Raw genomic sequence first — 18,514 nt, forward strand, 5'->3', positions numbered from 1 at the left:
CCACACAACGAGGCCGCGCGGCCGGGGCCCGGGCCGCGCCGCCCCTGGTGTGTCGCCACCTCGTGGCCCCACTTCGTTTCCTCTCCGGTCTTCCGGAAGCTTCGTGCAAAAATAGGACCCCGGGCGTTGATTTCGTCCAATTCCGAGAATATTTCCTTACTAGGATTTACGAAACCAAAACAGCGAAGAAACAACGAATCGGCTCTTCGGCATCTCGTCAATAGGTTAGTGCCGGAAAATGCATAATAATGACATATAATGTGTATAAAACATGTGAGTATCATCATAAAAGTAGCATGGAACATAAGAAATTATAGATACGTTTGAGACGTATCAGCGTGTCGTCCACGTGCAGCAAAATACTGGCGCAGAACTCGCACCAGGACTTGATGAACCCGACGCGCTGCCATGTCCACTGCAGCTGCACCTTCCACGCGCAACGGTCGCCCAAGTATAAGCAGACCTTCACATGGGGGCATTGTTCTTGAGCTTGTACTTCCTGATGAGGGGCTGCTCCATGTACGGCGGGACGGCGAGGGCACGGAGGTCCTGGCTCTCCACCTGGACAAAGAACGCCGGCAGACGCGGATTGGCATGGTGCCCCAGGTTAGCAGGACGACCGGCGTGGCGCCTCGGCACTATGATCTGCTGGTGGGCTTCCATGAACGCTGCGTTGGGATCACGCAGCTGCACACGGACGGCATAGTCGATAACGTCCAGTATGAGCCCGTCCGAGAAGTATTCCAGGAAGGGCCAGTTCTGCAGACGCATAAGGAAGCTATGTCAAGATTAACAAGGCAATGGAATGCACAAGCACAAGCAATGTCATGGAATGCACAAGCAGCAGCAAGCAATGACATGCACAAGCACAAGCAATGTCATGGAATGCACAAGCACAAGCAATGTCATGGAATGCACAAGCAGCAGCAATTAATGGCATGCACAAGCTCAAGCAATATCATGGACAATGGCAATGCCAAGCTCAAGCAATGTCATGGACAATGTCAAGTCCATGATGGTGCTTGAGCTTGGCATGGCAAGCATAAGCACATTGCACTGAGTCAAGGTACTTACGATTGGGTGGATCGCCAGCGCCCCACTCTGAGGAGGAAGAGGAGCAAATCCAGGTGGAGGGGGAGGCGGCGTAGCCGGTAAGTACGTCCTCAGGTCCGGCCGCGGTGCAGCGGTCGGGAAGCCGGGCGCCGATGGTGCTGTCGTCTGGCGCCGAGCACGAGGTCGGGTGAACCCCGGCGGCGGCGGGACGGGAGGCGCGCCAAAGGGGGCAGGCGGACGCGGCATGCCCCATGGCATCGCCGGCTGCACGGATTGGATGCCAACCCCGGCGGGGGCTCCATCTCCCTGCTGGAGCCCGATGCACTGCCCGCCATTGCGGCCGCCCTCGCCGTCGGAAACCCTAGTGGGGACGGGGAAAAAAACCCCGTCCCCGATGGATCCGCCGGTCGAATCCCGGCCGCTCAAAGAGCCAGGACGGCGGCGCTCCGGGTTGCGACGCCGACGGGCCTCGTGCTCGCGAACGGCGATAGTCGATTCATCACCGGCACGCGACCGGCATCGATCTTCGCCGCCGAGTCGCCGCCTCCGGCCTCGTACTCGCGGACGAGGCGCATTAGCACCTCGTTGGACCGGGTGGCCGACGGCCGTACGGCTGGATTCGTCGCCGAGGGAGAGGATGGCGGAGGAGGCGAGGAGGCCATGACGGCGTTTGATGGGACAGGGCGATGGTTTCTGTGCCAGGAGTGAATGGGGAGAGAGAAGAACGAAGCGGTGGGGGGAAGTGGGCAGCGAGGACCAACACTACGCGTTGTCTCCCGCGCTTCTCCACGCGTGCAACCGTTGCACACGGGCGTGCAAAATGGCACGACAACGGGCCTAGCCCCGGAGAAACTGCCAATTCGGGCGTTCCTCTAGGGCATGTCCCAGGGGTGCTTTGACAACCAGTTGGGCCACAACGTGGACGTCTTACAGGCAACCAAACGGGCCGGTTTTTGTTGGGCCGATGCGAGCCAAAGGGCTCACAGCCTACCAAACGCGCCCATAACAACACATCACAGGGATCAAATAAATAGGGACATCAGATCGAGGGGACCTGCGGCACAAACCTGCACGAACGAAGGTCGCCGGAGCTCGGGAGGTGGTCGCCGGAGCACGGCACCTGCGAAACCTGCCATGAAAAATATAGAGAGTGAGATGGGTGGGAGAGAGATACCACATGAGAAGTAGCCTCACTGGGATAGGAAGGTAGGGCGGAGGCCGGTGGAGCCGTTCTGAGGCGGAGATGGAGGCTGGGGTACCTGAGCCGCCAGCGACGGTAGAGTTCCGCCAGCGTCTTCGAGCGACAACAAAAGCGGTGTGGGGAGCGAACCGAGCCAATCTCTACCTAACCCCTCGATATCGCCTGCCCATCTATTTTGCTAACGATGTAACTAGGATGGGCATGCCATCCTGTCCCGCCAGCCGAGATTTTTTTGTTCAGAAACACAGCACAAACGCAGACGCACACATACACGCGCATACACTCGCCCTTATAAACGCACACACGCACACCCCTCCCCCTATGAGCACCTTCGAAAGACTGAGCCGGCGGATTGGATCTTAAAATTGACGAAGTCACCGCAGGCGTCTCGCTGTCAACGGAAATGTCGCCTCCCACTAAATAAATATTCCGCCTTTATGAGACACACAGATGTCAAACCTGGAGTTCGAACTCTGGTAGACTTGAGGTACAACCACTCTCCTAACCACCCAACCTCAGATTGGTTATCAAGATCTTTGATTTCATTCTGAAAGATCGAGATGTCGCCTAGAGGGGGGTGAATAGGCAATTAAAAATTCTTGCGGATTTGTCTTGTAAGAATGCGGAATTAAACTATCGTTTAGTTTACAAGCACAAACCCTAAATATGCTAAGCTCAACTAAGTGTAACAATAGCAACTAGAGCTAAGCAAGATAGGCACAAGATATATGTAGCACAAGTGATAACAAGATATATGTACTTCAACCACGATGACTATCACAAGGAAAGAGAGCTCGGGTATAGAAATAACCGAGGCATGCGGAGACGAGGATGTATTCCCGTGTTCCCTTCCTTTGCAAGAAGGTACGTCACGTTTGGAGGAGTGGAGGTCCCACAAAGGATTCCCCGCGCCACGAAGGCTCACCCTATTCTCCGAACCACACCCACGAAGGATAATGGCCATTTCCTTATGGTTAGCTTTTCTTCCACTCCGGAGATGGCAAGCTCCACAACCACTTCACAAGCTCCACGAAGGAGAAGCCCGGGCCTCTTCACAATCTTCTTGAAGAGATCACCGGAGCATCAACCGCCAAGCCAACTAGGAGGTCTCCCTCCAAGAGTAACAAGCTCACGGTCTCTCACTCGAACTAATCGTGGTGGAGAGCTCAACACTATGCAATGATGCAAAGCAAGAACACTAGAGGTGTTCAAATCCTTCACACTCAAATCCCACCCAAACAACAAATGCTAGGATGAGATTGGAGAGGAAGAACAATGGGGAAAGTCAACAAAAGACTCCAAGATCTAGATCCCAAGGGTTCCCCTCACTTAGAGGAGAAATGGATTGGTGGATGTGTAGATCTAGATCTCCTCTCTTAGATCCCTCAAGAATGAGCAAGAATCATGGGGGGAGACAAGAGAGAGAGCAAGTTCTTCAAAAGCAACAATGGAGGAGAGAGAATGGAAGAACTAATTTTGCCCAAGGTGGCAGAAGGGCTATTTATAGCCCAAGAGCAAATAAAACCGTTGGGGGGAAAAGACAGAAAAAACTGCAGAAAAAACGGGCAGAAAAGTGGCCCAGCCGGCTGCCAGGCCGGCCGACCGGACTGGGCGCTAAGGAGGCTGGTGGCCCATCCGGTCGGGCCGGCCCAGCAACCGGGCGGGGCGGCGCACGCGCGGTGAGAGGAAAAGGGCTGCGCGGGGGCGGTGCGGAGGCGAGCAGGCCGCAGGTGGGCCGCGCTGAGGTGTGAGGCTCAGCCGGCTGTGCGCCCGGTCGGGCTGGGCGACGCGCTGGGCGGCCCGGTAGGCTGCCGGCTCCTGGGCCGGATGGGGCAGCTCGGCCCACAGGACACCGCCCGGATAGCATGAGCGCCCGGGCCGGTTTCGGCCGGGTGGCCCGGCGGCTGGGCCGGTCCAGCCGGCTGGCCCCTTCCCCTTTTTTTCTTTTTTTTTCTTTTCTCCTTTTTCCTTTTTCTTCAATAACAAATGCTCCCGAACTCCGATTCGAATGAAACCAATTTTGTTTGGAAGATAGCAACAAATGCTATCCAATAGAAAGTGAAAACACACAAGTCTGTAGGAGGGGATTTTATCATGAATATAAAAGGTAGAACCTTATATCATGGATAACCAGTAAAATCACCCAACCTCAAAAACGCAATAGAAGATGCATGCGGATTCCGTTTTCGATGAACTTGGGCTTGTTGTAAAGCTAGCAACAAGCTCAAGAACCTCACACGGAGAAACACCAAGAAGCAATAGGGATATGCAAAGTATGCAAAGGATTGAGCTCCCTAAGACGATGCGATCAAGTTACCCAACCGAAAGCCCCTCTTAATAGTGCGGCTATCTATCCTATAATCCGGTCTCCCATCAACCACCTTGAGACCGGTAAAAGGAAAACCTAGCAAGGCCATACCTTTGCCTTGCGCATCCCGCTTGATCTTGATGATAGCTCTTCAAGCTCCACTCAAGCCGGAATACCTCACTTTATCATCGTTGCTTCGTGAAGACTCACAAATGCTCCCCCATACACCATGATGGGAAAGCTCCATTGATGCACATCTTCACAAGTCCAATATCACCAAATGGACGGCAAGCTTCAAGCATGTGATCCACTTGAGATTCTCATCTTGAACTTGCCCGACTCAACCTTGTATCTTCTCATACTCTATCATACTATCTTGAGGTGTATAAAGAATTCTTCACTTGGAATCAAGCTCTCAAGATCTTGATCATCCATTTCTTATCACATAAGATAGAGTATGGCTAATATTGAGTTCCACATAAGAACTCCATCTTCATTTCTTCTTCTTGATCATATCACATATATATCTTCAAATCGATGATCTTGATGCCAATGCACAAGGTGTATCTTTATCTTCATGGCATCCATACTTGAATCCAACACATGAATACAAGTAGTACTTATGGAATATTCCTTCATATAAACTCAATGAAAACATTAGTCCATAGAGGTTGTCATTGATTACCAAAACCACACATAGGGGCAATATACCCTTACACGTTCAGGTAATCCTGATTCGCACAGGCGGGATTAGAGATCCCATCACAATTATCCCGGTTATAATAGGTAACCTACGCGTACACCAACATGCACGGAACCCTACCGCGTCCTGGTGCCAATGGACTCTGGAAGGACCAACCTAGGAAGGTATCGGTGGATTATTTGATGGGACCCACGGGACCTACACGTCATGTCTCGTGAAATCGCACTAATTCCACTAATCCCGGTGGGCCGATTACGCGCGAAGAGGGATATCCCTAAGCCGCGGCATTTGCATCTTTATATTTTGTCGTTCGGCCCGAAAGTAGATATCGAGGTTGAATACCTGGGCTGAATGCCTACGCCTACCAAACGCCTAGAATCCGGGTATTCGGGTGTTGAATGTCCACCGAGCCCCAAAACAAACATTCACCATAAGTCAGTGGCAGTGGCAGAGCCAGCAGGTGTTAGGGTGAGGCGTACCCCACCCTAGCATTTCAACTTTGCACATATTTCAGTGAGAGAAAAGAAAAATCAAAAAATCTAGCTCATATATACATGAGATTAACATGGTTGTCCCACCCTAAGAATTTTTTCTAGATCCGCCACTGGTCACTGAGTGGCAAGAAAAAGCATATGTGCGTATATATCACCATAAAAAAGCATGCATCCGATGTGTACTCGTCAACATTATAGTCATGGAGCTTAAACATGAGGCACCATATCTGTAATAGTTTTTAAACGATGAAGACCCCTAACATGATTCATTAATTTTGGGTGGTTATAACAAAAATCATACAATACTGTGAAAAAAATTAAAAAATGCAATGTAGTCATGATCTTTACCACAAAAGGACCCTAGAGAGTCTCAAGCAAATCCTTGAACTCTTCCGCCATGACTGGATCCACAGCTGGCATCAAAGCACTTGGGGTAGAGAGAGTGATGAACGTTGGCGTTGCTCCTTGTAAAGGCCTCCTCGTTGGAGGTTGAACTAGTGCCAACAGAGGCATCCGAAGAGGCCACATGCATGACCATGGATCATCGCAACAATTTTCGGCTACCATGTTCTCGTCTCTATCTTGCATCTTTGATCAACCCCACTACATCGGCCAACTCCCTCTCCTTGTCGCCACGGCTGGACAGAAGGAGAAGCATCGCAAAAAAATCCGCATAAGAAGAGAAAGCCCAAACTGACAACTTTATTGAGCCAGATTTTGCTAGCTCCGACGCTGAACACGATCCTCCATGGACCACCACAAGCTCGGAGTCGCTTGAGCCCACCGGTGGCACTGGTACCCGCCTACATCTACTCCAAAGCCAAGCACACAAGTACTCCTACAAGCCTACATCTACTATATATAGAGGGGACTCACCTCCTCCTAGCTACCTCCATCCAGCCTCGACGGTGAGGGAGGCATTGGAGTGACCCTCAAATGGGAGACGACTCTCAAGTGTCTGTAGTGAAGAGAGAGAACGAGGGGGAAAGTGAGACTCCCTCATATATATCCATAGTCAGCTTAAGCATAAGATATTGTATATGTATTGTTATCGACATATACATCACTTACGACTAAAAATGACCCATCTTGACGAGGCAGACAAGCGTCAAACATACTCTTCTTCTTCCTCCTCGAACAATATACAACAACACTCCAAATCCAACCGTTATAGCACTCCAAATCCAACAATTTCCGCGAGGTTCGGGGGTAGAGGCTTCGGGGCCATTCTGTTGAGCCCGAAGGCCCATCCTAGCTAGGAGGGGAGAGGCTCTGGGCAACCTTCGGGCTACACAATTTCCGCGAGGTTCAGGGGTAGAGGCTTCGGGGCCATTCGTTGAGCCCGAAGGCCCATCCTAGCTAGGAGGGGAGAGGCTCCGAGGAACCTTCAGGCTACCCACCTAGTGCTACATGTGTTGTAGCACCGGCCTAGCAGCAGTACTGCAACGAGCATGCATTGAACTTCAAAGCTATGATCATGAAAATCATTGGTAATCAGCACCACTAAGCAAGTATTAGCACCAGCCTTGGGCAGTATCCAGCTCTCCCCCTGGGGGGAGGTTCCTACTTCGAGGCTAAACTCGAAGGGTCCGGCCTCCAAAATCTGGATGTCACAAGTGGGACAATGGGGGTGCTCTCTCTATCATAGGAAGGTTTACTGAGTGCAATATGACAAGTGTACGTGACTTTGTCCCCCCATTACCTTTTCAAGTAGACCCCATCCTAATAGTATAGTTTCTCTAGTGACTAGACACTGCCATGGAGATTAATCACATGGTTAATTAGTGTGCTAATCATGCTATCATTAACACCAAAAACACTTAGGGAGACTTTCCCTTTTACTTTGGTCATGGCCCTCGATTCTCCTCGTCCAGTTAAGCTGATAGTATCTCTCATAGTTGGTTGATGTTTTGGTGGAGAAGGGACAAAAGACTTCGTTTAACAATTGGATGTGTTTCATCAAGATGCTCACAATGATATTATGAGAAAGGATAATGCGAAGATGATGTGTCCTCCATGGCTCCATGTCGTCGGACTGCGGTGCCTTAATGTTAAGCACCCATGAAAATTCATCCCAAAAGACGCACCCATGAGAAAAATATTAAGATCCATGCCAAAAAAGAAAGCAGATTATGTACATGGATTAATTTCTCGGGAGCAACCCTGATAAATGCATCTAAAGAAGCATAACCATGAATAGCTGGCCTTCGGGCGGCCAAGCGGCCATCATGAGGGAGCCGTCCGGCTTGGTGATGAATCAAAGCTTAACACAACTTGATAAATAGTGATATCAAACTTCTGTTCTGTTAGATGAGAGGGGACTCAACCTTGGTGCTCACAACAAAACCAGGACCAGCTTCAGGCCTGCAGTTGTCACAAAAGATTTGAAAATTATTTTAAAAGATAAACAAGCAAGCCTAAACAAACCATGATCATCACCATGAATACATGTCTAATAGATAGTTCAACCGACGCAAGTCATCTAGCTAAACTGAACAAGAGTTACTTTTATCACGTTCGAATTTTGTGATGATATGATCATGATACAGTACTTAATGAAAAATCATATCTATAAGTTCCTAAAAAATATGAAAACAATGAAGCAATGTACAAGATATGTACACACATGCACATGTGGCACATGAATGGTAGGAAAATATTTGAGCTAAGAAAAAAAAAGTTATTGCAGATTCAGCTATAGGAAGTTACAGTTACATAATATTATAAAGCTTTTTAATTTATACTCCCTCCGTTTCCATGAGCCCAAATGGTTGTACTATTTTACCAAAAATCCATATGTGCATGTTTTTATATATACTCTGCATTTATGAGTTTTTTCACAATTTTTAAAAACTTAGAAGTACTATTTTTGCTAAGTTACAAATAGCATAATCATATGCTACTAGGACCCTCTTGCTGTTTCTCTATTATGACCCCATTTCCTCGTTTTCCTTGATTCACCGAGGAGTCAATATAATGTGCGAAGAAAAACATTTAGAGGTAAGAAAATGTGCCTGTAAATTCTGTACTAAAAGTTAATATGGAATCTCATGATAATATTCTGATTATCCAGCTTACTCCATAGAAAACAGCAATTAATGCTGACAATCTGTGATGATTCTGTTTGAACTGTGAACCGCGAGCCCTAGGAACAATCACCGCCCCTCAAGCTTGTCAGCAGCTTCAGGTACCCATTACAATCTGGGTCTACATACCTGAAGGCAGATTACCATGTCAACAGTTGAGAAGATTTCTTTACCATGTCAACAGTTGACAAGATTTGTTGTTGAAATTGCACTGTCAGGACAATAAGAATATATGGCATATATACTACCCATGACGGAAGAGGAAGTCAATGATCACAAGGTTGCAATTTGCTTTGAAAAAATTTGTCCTCCGGATAATGTTTGCAGCATGTGAAACTGGAATTAGTCTGAAGCTATCAACTTCTCCATCTGCAAGATGTTTGGCAATGCACTGGTTAATATCTTGCCTGCCAGAATGTTATTTGTATCAATGGGAAAACAGAATATTAGCATTTTTTTCACACTCTAGCATTGTATACCTTCATTATTAGGAACAAAATCTACAGGAAGTCTAAGGTCGTAGCAGAACAGAACATCCCTTTTGTATCTAAATCCATCGATATCCATGTAAGATACAGCTCCAACAGAAGTAGCACTAGCAAAAACAAACATTGATACTCATGAGTTCGGTTCTTCACACAGCAAAAAATGAGGTATGATAGGTACAGAAAAACTAGAACTTCTCACAGAAATTAGCACGTTACTTGGTTGACATGGATCTTGGGATTCCCGCTTCCTCTTCGCATTCCTTGATGATATTCTCTTTACAGGAGATTCCATATGGCTAAAAATTTACATATGGGATAAATGTAAGCTAACACTTCCACATGAAAATCACAAGGGCATCATGCATCATATCTGCAACCGAAGTCTTTGAGCCTGCCAGCCAAGACCTTAACCTTTATTTCCATGCAATATTATAACTCCTTCAAAATAATACCTTTTTAAGCAGCCTAACTTTCTACATATGAAGTCACCTGGCTTAACTAACACTATAACTGGGAGGAGTTAAGAATATTTTATACCAGATAAATTAGTAAGAAAAAGAGAATTGCAGAAAGTCTGGACGTATTCTTTCGTCAATAATTCCTTTACTAAAAACTTAAGGTAGATTAAATAGATACCCAAAAAGTTCAAATTCTTATCATACTGATTTAGGCATATGGCTAGCAACAATCTACAGGCTATAGGTCTAACTAGGAGCATTCACCATTATCTTCATAATATGTCCAGGACTAGTGCATATTATTCATGCATATTATTTAGATATTAATATTCTGAAATAGGAGATCCAAATATTATCATCTAATGCATACAAGATTCCTTCTTCATATTTTTAAATGAAAATGGTACCAAACGCATTATATGACTGGTGTACTTATAAACAATGTTGAAGATAAACCAGTAATTACAGCTACCCTTCTTCAATAGAAGTGCTAACGGAGTGCCAAAAGACTTCAATAGTAAAATAGAAAAAACAGAACTATACCAGGCCACCAGCAACAAGATGATCTAGCATTCCAGGGTAGGTTTGCTTCACATCACTTCTCTTACCAATCCACAGAGATTTCTCACCATCCTTCTCGATGTACCCATTCATATGAACACCATAAGCCTGCCAGAAGGATCTAAGACTTAAAATAGAGAAGGCTGTTTAGGAATATAGCTAGCAAGAATCCAACTTGTGTCGCAGACGAGAAGATCGATCATGAGTACCATGAGAGGTGTAGAATACAACACAGACACCATATATATATATATATAAAAGGACATGCTACAAGTATATCAAACCTTTATGCCGAAGTAGGGAGCAGCAGCACGTTCCAGAGAGAAGTACACAGGCATGCCATAAGATGAGGTTACTGGATAGAGCTGCATATTGCAAAATATTGTAAGACAAGCAAAACAAAGAGGAAACGTGCACCTAAGGTTGATTTGCTAGGTGATAAAATAAGTTAAACAGCCTCAAAAATAGTATCAGAAAAATAGATAGAAAGAACCTAATATATAGCATGAAAGCCAACAACATTGCATGAGGAAACATAAGAAAAGAACACTCGCGATAAAGAATGGATGGGGAATTGAATGTTATACAGTGTCTCCCAACATTACTATCACATACAAAGTTATAACCAGTTGACGACCTTGAAGAAAGCTTGAACTGGTAAAAAGTATGTACCATTATTCATTACAAAGAGAAAATAATTTAAAAAAAGCCATCTAAAATGGCAAGGTTTAGATAGCCTGACCATGAAGTAAATATGTCACTACCATGATCTACCTAGATAGCATAGTGGGGATATGCAGTGAGCCAGTGACAGTAAAACAGGTTAGTTTCCTACATTTGGGAAAAGATCATACAACTATGTCCAAGAAGTCTTTCCAGACTAATCTGCTAATTTTAATCGTATGACACCTGAACACCACATAATTACAGTACCATTAGCTTATAGCTACACTCATGTAGTCATGAAGTTGTCTAAATTTGGCAAATTAGAAAACACGCAATTTTCAGAAGTTCAAAGTTGAATAATTCAGATGTCCGATTCTGGCAAGTACCTCATTGCGTATACCAGGAATGAGTTCTCCTAGGCCTTTTATGACATCTCCAATGGCTAGCGTTCGATCTTCTGGAGTCCTAAGCGATGGGTGGAGAGTCACATGCCCCACAGTGCTGTTGCCATTGTGGCCCGAGACAATGGTAAAAACGTCATGGAAGACTCTCAGGTGTTCGGTAAAACTGAAATTAGAATTACCAAGTTAAACATGTCAGACCCTAGAATCTCAAAGATGTAACTATGACAAGTTGCTCAATATCCTCATAGACTTCCACTTGGCCAAACCGGAACACTCAATCCCCCAGAAGAACAAGATCTAGCTTGGCTATCATATGCAAGCTCTGTTCGTCTTCATTTAGTGCATGATTGCTTGCTTACAGAAAAATGATACTACACCAGAAAAATGAACTTGGCTCCGCCATTGTTTCCTCGGCACAAATTTGTTCGCAGAGTATATAGATGTTAAACGTAGAGTAAAAAGGAGAGCAGATGTTTATCATGTCACACTCACCCCTTGTGGATGTACCCCACCACTTGATCCTCCACCAAGAACTCCACGAACTGTCCCTTCTTATCCTGCGTGACCCGAACAAACCCACACCTGAGACAGTTGCAGACATACACACACCTGTGCAGTTGGTGCCTACAAGAGGGGGGAACTTACCAGTCCTCGGTTGCAGATGTCGACCTTCTGGAAGTATCCGGAAAGGTCGGACTCGTCGCCGATCCCGGTTTCGCTGGCAACTCGGAGGGCGTCGGCCCAACTAAAGCCCGCCGCAGCAGCAGGTGCCGCGGAGGCAGCGGTGCAGAACGGGAGGCGGCGGCGAGCAACAAGCTGGATGCGGGCAGGGGATCTCCGGCGGGCGACAGCAGCAGCGGCAGCGGAGAAGGAGGTGGCTATGGCGGCCATGCTGGAAAACTGGAAATTCTCTGTGATTGGCTCGCGCGCTTCTACTAGCGGAGATGCCGATTGTCTGTGATTCTCTGCACCGGGGCTATTGTTCATCCGTTTTGGGGGAAAACAAAACCAAACGTTGCAATCGTTGAGCATAAAACATCTCGATGATGGCTGTATGAATGCCTCTATTCACACAAAAAAATGTCAAAAGTTTGACTAAACTTAGATGTATTTAGGGCATTTCTAGCGAGCCGACCCAAATTGACGACTCAAACATTCTGACCCCCTACCACCACCACAGAGGAAACTGTCGGAGGAGGGCAATGAGGAGCTGGAGGAATCGGAGGGGGAGGGCTGGGATGGCCGCAGGGGCAAGCATAAGAAAGACATGAGCCCGGCCAAGGGCAAGGGGGGTTCCACGTCTGTCCCACAACGCAAGTCCGTTCCCGCATATGCTGCACAGGAGAAACCAGGTGACACCGGACCAAAGCTGCCAACCACGGCGTTCTCGCAATACGGGTCCAATCTGACTGAGGAAGGGGACATTTTTCCGGTTCTTGCGGAGATCCTGCACCCGGCAAAGGCACGGCCGGATCCTTCAGGGGAAAGGGTCTCTTCTGGTGGGGAGCAACTGTCTCCATCGCTTGTTTCCTTCCAAGAGTCTCCGCTCGCGAGAGACGAATCTGTGAAGAGCCGTCCGTCGCTCTGGAAGGCGCAACAGCTCTCAGAAGAAGATCGTGTCGAGGCCGGCATTACCACACCAGTGACTTGGGAGTCGGATCCGCAGGCCATGCGCTCCAAGGAGCGTAGAAGCAAAGCAAACACGGATCACCCCTCTTTAGCCCTCAAGGTGGTCGCTCAGCAACTCAACTTTACGGATGGAGGCGATTCAGTCCTGGCGAAGGAAGGGGTGGAGTCCCGGCGCATCGAGGAAAAGGAGCTGGAAGGGGAACTCTTCGCAGAAGGTGCGGTGGTGCCGGAACTGGCGGCGCCGATCAGCAGGGCGCCAAGGAGCAAGGCGTCGCCGGTGGCGGCGGCAAGGACTAGCGCCCGGGGAGCGGGCTCGTCGGCGACTCCCATCCTGGAGAAAGCCATCCAGCGTGCGGTGGAGAAGACCCCAGGTACGTCCAAATCAGTCGAGAACTTCACTATCTTGCAAGAGATTCCGGATGCCTCTTTACTTTCGGTCGCGCGCGATAGTTGCATTGTCTTCCCTTCTGCTGCTGGAAACCCTGCCCCTCTTCTCTCTTTGTTACGGGCTAGGGAACTTGAACAAGCGGAGCTTGCTCTAGCAAGAGACAGAGCGGCAGCTGAGGAGCTGAAGAAGAAAGAAGAGGAGAAACGAGATGTGCGGAGCGAAGATCCACCTCAACCCTCCTCCACGACCTCTCCCCCAGTGGGGTCTGGGGGAAGTCGTGCAAAGGGGCTTAGGCACATAAAGAAGAAGAAAATCCAGAAAAAAGCCCCGACGATAACAAGAAGAGTCCTAACCCGCCAAGCACGGGGTCGCACAGTGGTTTCCCAATGAGAGCTCTGTTCTGGAATATCCGCGGGTTCGGTGTTAGGGGACGCCGGACCTTGCTCAAGGACTATCTCCGAACACACAGGATTGATATTGTCTGTCTGCAAGAGACAATCAGACAGGAGTTCACGGATCAGGAGCTCACTAGTCTTGAGATTGGGGACAAGTTTGTGTGGTGTTGGTTGCCTGCCAATGGGCATTCGGGGGGAATGCTCCTGGGCTTCCGTGACAGTACTTTCGAGGTGGGTGCCATCGACAGGGGTCGGTATTTCATATGCACCGATATCATTTACCGCGTGGACCGGCTCCGCTGCAGAGTCATGGGCATCTATGGACCGGCCGATCACTCTCGCTCGGCGGACTTCTTGCAGGAAGTTACCAACAAAGTGAACTCCTCTGCGGTGCCTATCATCATGGGAGGGGACTTCAACCTGATCAGAGCGGCTCACGACAAAAACAACGACAGGATTAACTGGTCTAGGATGGACCTGTTTAACGAACATATCGCAGCTTGGGGCCTGTGAGAAATCCCGCGCACCGGGGGGCGTTACACTTGGACCAACAAACAGCTCAATCCTATTAGGTGTGTGTTGGATCGGGTCTTCATCTCGCCTGAACTTGAGCTTCACTTCCCGCTGTGTTCGGTTGCAGCGGAAACAAGTCTCGGCTCTGACCACACCCCGCTTATTTTTGATTCCGGGGAAGGAATTCCACCCAAGAGCAACAGATTTTTCTTTGAGTCCAGCTGGTTAGAGATGCACGGCTTTCAGGAGAACCTGCAAGCAGTTTGGTTGGCCCTCTCCAATAGGGTGGGAGGGCGAGATATTGTCGATTGGTGGAGTTTCATGAGTTCGGGTCTGAGACAGGCTGGAATGCAAATAAAGGAAAAGAGACTAGGGACGTTAAACAGGGCCTTCTCGCCCAAATCAAGAGTCTCGACGAAAAAGCGGACGCAGTTGGGATTGATGAGGAGGAATGGGCGTTCCGTTATCATTTGGAGCATCAGCTGCTTGAGATTTTCCGTGCGGAAGAGGAGTATTGGCGGCAAAGGGGCCGTGTGCGCTGGGTCCTGCACGGTGACGCCAACTCTAAGTACTTCCATGCGTTGGCAAATGGGCGCCGCAGGAAGTGCTGCATTTCGTCCCTCGTCTCGGATCAAGGGGTGATCTCGGACAAAAGACTCATTCAGCAACACATTACGAGTTCTACCGTCAACTGCTCGGCTCGGAGGAGTCTAGGGTGTGTGGCCTACACGCCAATGCCTGGGGCACTGAGGCTAGAGTTTCTCAGGAGGAGAATGAGAACCTGATGCGTACCTTCTCCGAGAAGGAGTTGGAATCGATTGTCATGGAGATGAAATCGGACACGGCCCCTCGCCCGGATGGGTTTCCGGTGTTTTTCTTCAAGAAATTCTGGGGCTTAGTTAAGTTGGGTGTGCTTCACATCATGAATGACTTCATCCTGGGGAGGATTGACATTGCGAGACTCAATTTTGGGGTCCTTGATGTCTACGGGTGCTTCTATTCTTGTAGACAGTGTTGGGCCTCCAAGAGCAGAGGTTTGTAGAACAGCAGCAAGTTTCCCTTAAGTGGATCACCCAAGGTTTATCGAACTCAGGGAGGAAGAGTTCAAAGATATACCTCTCAAGCAACCCTGCAACCACAAAGCAAGAAGTCTCTTGTGTCCCCAACACACCTAATAGGTGCACTAGTTCGGCGAAGAGATAGTGAAATACAAGTGGTATGAATGAATATGAGCAGTAGTAACGGCACCGGAAAATAGCTTGATGCTACAACCGGCGTATGGTTGATGGTGGTAATATTGCAGAGTGAACGGATGCAGTAAAACAAGAAACAAGCAGCCGATTTCAGTATTTAGGAACAAGGCCTAGGGATTATACTTTCACTAGTGGACACTCTCAACATTGATCACATAACGAATAGATAAATGCTATACTCTACACTCTTTTGTTGGATGATGAACACCACTAATTGCGTAGGATTACACGAACCCTCAATGCCGGAGTTAACAAGCTCCACAATATTCGATATTCATGTTTAAATAACCTTAGAGTGCACGACAGATCAACACAACTACACCAAGTACTAACATAGCATGCACACTGTCACCTTCACGCTACGAAAGGAGGCATAGATCACATCAATACCATCATAGCAATAGTTAACTTCATAATCTACAAGAGATCACAATCATAGCCTACGCCAAGTACTACACGATGCACACACTCGTCACCATTACACCGTGCGGGAGGAATAAACTACTTTAATAACATCACTAGAGTAGCACACAGATAAATTGTGATACAAAACACATTGCAATCATAAAGGGATATAAATAAGCACTTCATTATGCCATTCATAACGGTGAATAAGTATTCCGTGAAATATAGCCTAAGAGACCCACACGGTGCACACACTATCACCTTTACACACGTGGGACAAGGAGTCTCCGGAGATCACATAAGTAAAACCCACTTGACTAGCATAATGACATCTAGATTACAAGCATCATCATATGAATCTCAATCATGTAAGGCAGCTCATGAGATTATTGTATTGAAGTACATAGGAGAGAGATGAACCACATAGCTACCGGTACAGCCCTTAGCCTCGATGGAGAACTACTCCCTCCTCATGGGAGACAACAGCGTTGATGAAGATGGCGGTGGTGTCGATGGAGGAGCCTTCCGGGGCACTTCCCCGTCCCGGCGGCGTGCCGGAACGAAACTCCCGTCCCCGGCATCTTGGCTTCGCGATGGCGGCGGCTCCGGAAGGTTTCTCGTACCGTGGCTTTTCCGTATCGAGGTTTTAGGTCGTGGACCTTTAAATAGGCGAAGAAGCGGAGTCGGAGGGCCGACGAGGCGACGACACAGTAGGGGGCGCCCCCTTAGGGCCGCGCCGGCCTCGTCATCCGGGGCCCACAGGGCCCTCCTCCGGCGGCTCTCGGGTGTTCCGGAAGCTTCGTGGAAAAATAGGATGCCGGGCATTGATTTCGTCCGATTCCGAGAATATTTCCTTACTAGGATTTCTGGAACCAAAAACAGCAGAAAACGAGAACCGGCCCTTCGGCATCTCGTCAATAGGTTAGTTCCGGAAAACGCATAAATATGACATATAATGTGTATAAAACATGTGAGTATCATCATAAAAGTAGCATGGAACATAAGAAATTATAGATACGTTTGGGACGTATCAAGCATCCCCAAGCTTAGTTCCTACTCGCCCTCGAGTAGGTAAACGATAACAAAGATATATTCTGAAGTGACATGCTATCATAATCTTGATCATACTATTGTAAAACATATGAGATGAATGCAGCGATTCGAAGCAATGATGAAGATAATGAGTAAACTAATGAATCATATAGCAAAGACTTTTCATGAATAATACTTTCAAGACAAGCATCAATAAGACTTGCATAAGAGTTACTCATAAAGCAATAAATTCAAAGTAAAGGCATTGAAGCAACACAAAGGAAGATAAAGTTTCAGCGGTTGCTTTCAACTTCAACATATATATCTCATGGATAATTGTCAACACAAAGTAATATAACAAGTGCAATAAGTAAACATGTAAGAATCAATGCACACAATTGACACAAGTGTTTGCTTCTGGGATAGAAAGAATAGGCAAACTGACTCAACAATAAAGTAGAAGATAGGCCCTTCGCAGAGGGAAGCAGGGATTACTATATTTGTGCTAGAGCTTTTCATTTTGAAAACAGGAAACAATTTTGTCAACGGTAGTAATAAAGCATATGTGTTATGTAAATTATATCCTACAAGTTGCAAGCCTCATGCATAGTGTACTAATAGTGCCCGCACCTTGTCCTAATTAGCTCGGATTACCTGGATTATCATCGCAATACATATGTTTTAACCAAGTGTCACAAAGGGGTACCTCTATGCCGCCTGTACAAAGGTCTAAGGAGAAAGCTCGCATTGGATTTCTCGCTTTTGATTATTCTCAGCTTAGACATCCATACCGGGACAACATAGACAACAGATAATGGACTCCTCTTTAATGCATAAGCAGTTAGCAACAATTAATGTTCTCATATGAGATTGATGATATTTGTCCAAAACTGAAACTTCCACCATGATTCATGGCTTTAGTTAGCGGCCCAATGTTCTTCTCTAACAGTATGCATGCTCTAACCATTCAACTAGTGGTAAATCTCCCTTACTTCAGACAAGACGGACATGCATAGCAACTCACATGATATTCAACGAAGTGTTGATGGCGTCCCCAGAAACATGGTTATCGCACAAGAAGCAACTTAATAAGAGATAAAGTGCATAAGTACATATTCAATACCACAATAGTTTTTAGGCTATTTGTCCCATGAGCTATATATTGTAAAGATAAATAATAGAAATTTAAAGGTAGCAATCAAACAATTTACTTTGGAACGGCGGAGAAATACTATGTAGTGGGTAGATATGGTGGACACAAATGGCATAGTGTTTGGCTCAAAGATTTGGATGCACGAGAAGTATTCCCTCTCAATACAAGGCTTAGGCTAGCAAGGTTATTTGAAACAAACACAAGCATGAACTGGTACAACAAAACTCACATAAGAACATATTGCAAGCATTATAAGACTATACATTGTCTTCCTTGTTGTTCAAACACCTTTACCGTAAAATATCTAGACTCTAGAGAGACCAC

The 18,514-nt window shown here is 47.1% G+C and overlaps 1 protein-coding gene across 2 annotated transcripts; it reads right to left on the reverse strand.

Annotated features, from left to right (window-relative positions):
• Window positions 1-7,804: 7,804 nt before the first annotated feature.
• LOC124655544 (nudix hydrolase 20, chloroplastic-like) lies at window positions 7,805-12,427 on the reverse strand. Of its 2 annotated transcripts, none has more exons than XM_047194421.1 (10): window positions 12,068-12,427; window positions 11,915-11,979; window positions 11,405-11,585; window positions 10,637-10,717; window positions 10,335-10,460; window positions 9,550-9,629; window positions 9,325-9,440; window positions 9,094-9,214; window positions 8,838-8,974; window positions 7,805-8,123 (listed from the first exon to the last, which is right to left on the reverse strand). In XM_047194421.1, exons 1-9 carry the CDS (start codon window positions 12,407-12,409, stop codon window positions 8,905-8,907), a joined length of 1,182 nt encoding a protein of 393 aa, XP_047050377.1. In that variant the 5' UTR covers window positions 12,410-12,427; the 3' UTR covers window positions 7,805-8,123; window positions 8,838-8,904. The 2 variants fall into 2 exon arrangements, with proteins under 2 accessions (XP_047050377.1, XP_047050378.1); XM_047194422.1 differs by having other exon boundaries at window positions 8,829-8,974.
• Between the last annotated feature and the right edge of the window lie 6,087 nt (window positions 12,428-18,514).

The sequence above is a fragment of the Lolium rigidum genome, chromosome 5 (assembly GCF_022539505.1).
Source record: "Lolium rigidum isolate FL_2022 chromosome 5, APGP_CSIRO_Lrig_0.1, whole genome shotgun sequence".
In the NCBI taxonomy this organism is placed as follows: domain Eukaryota; kingdom Viridiplantae; phylum Streptophyta; class Magnoliopsida; order Poales; family Poaceae; genus Lolium; species Lolium rigidum.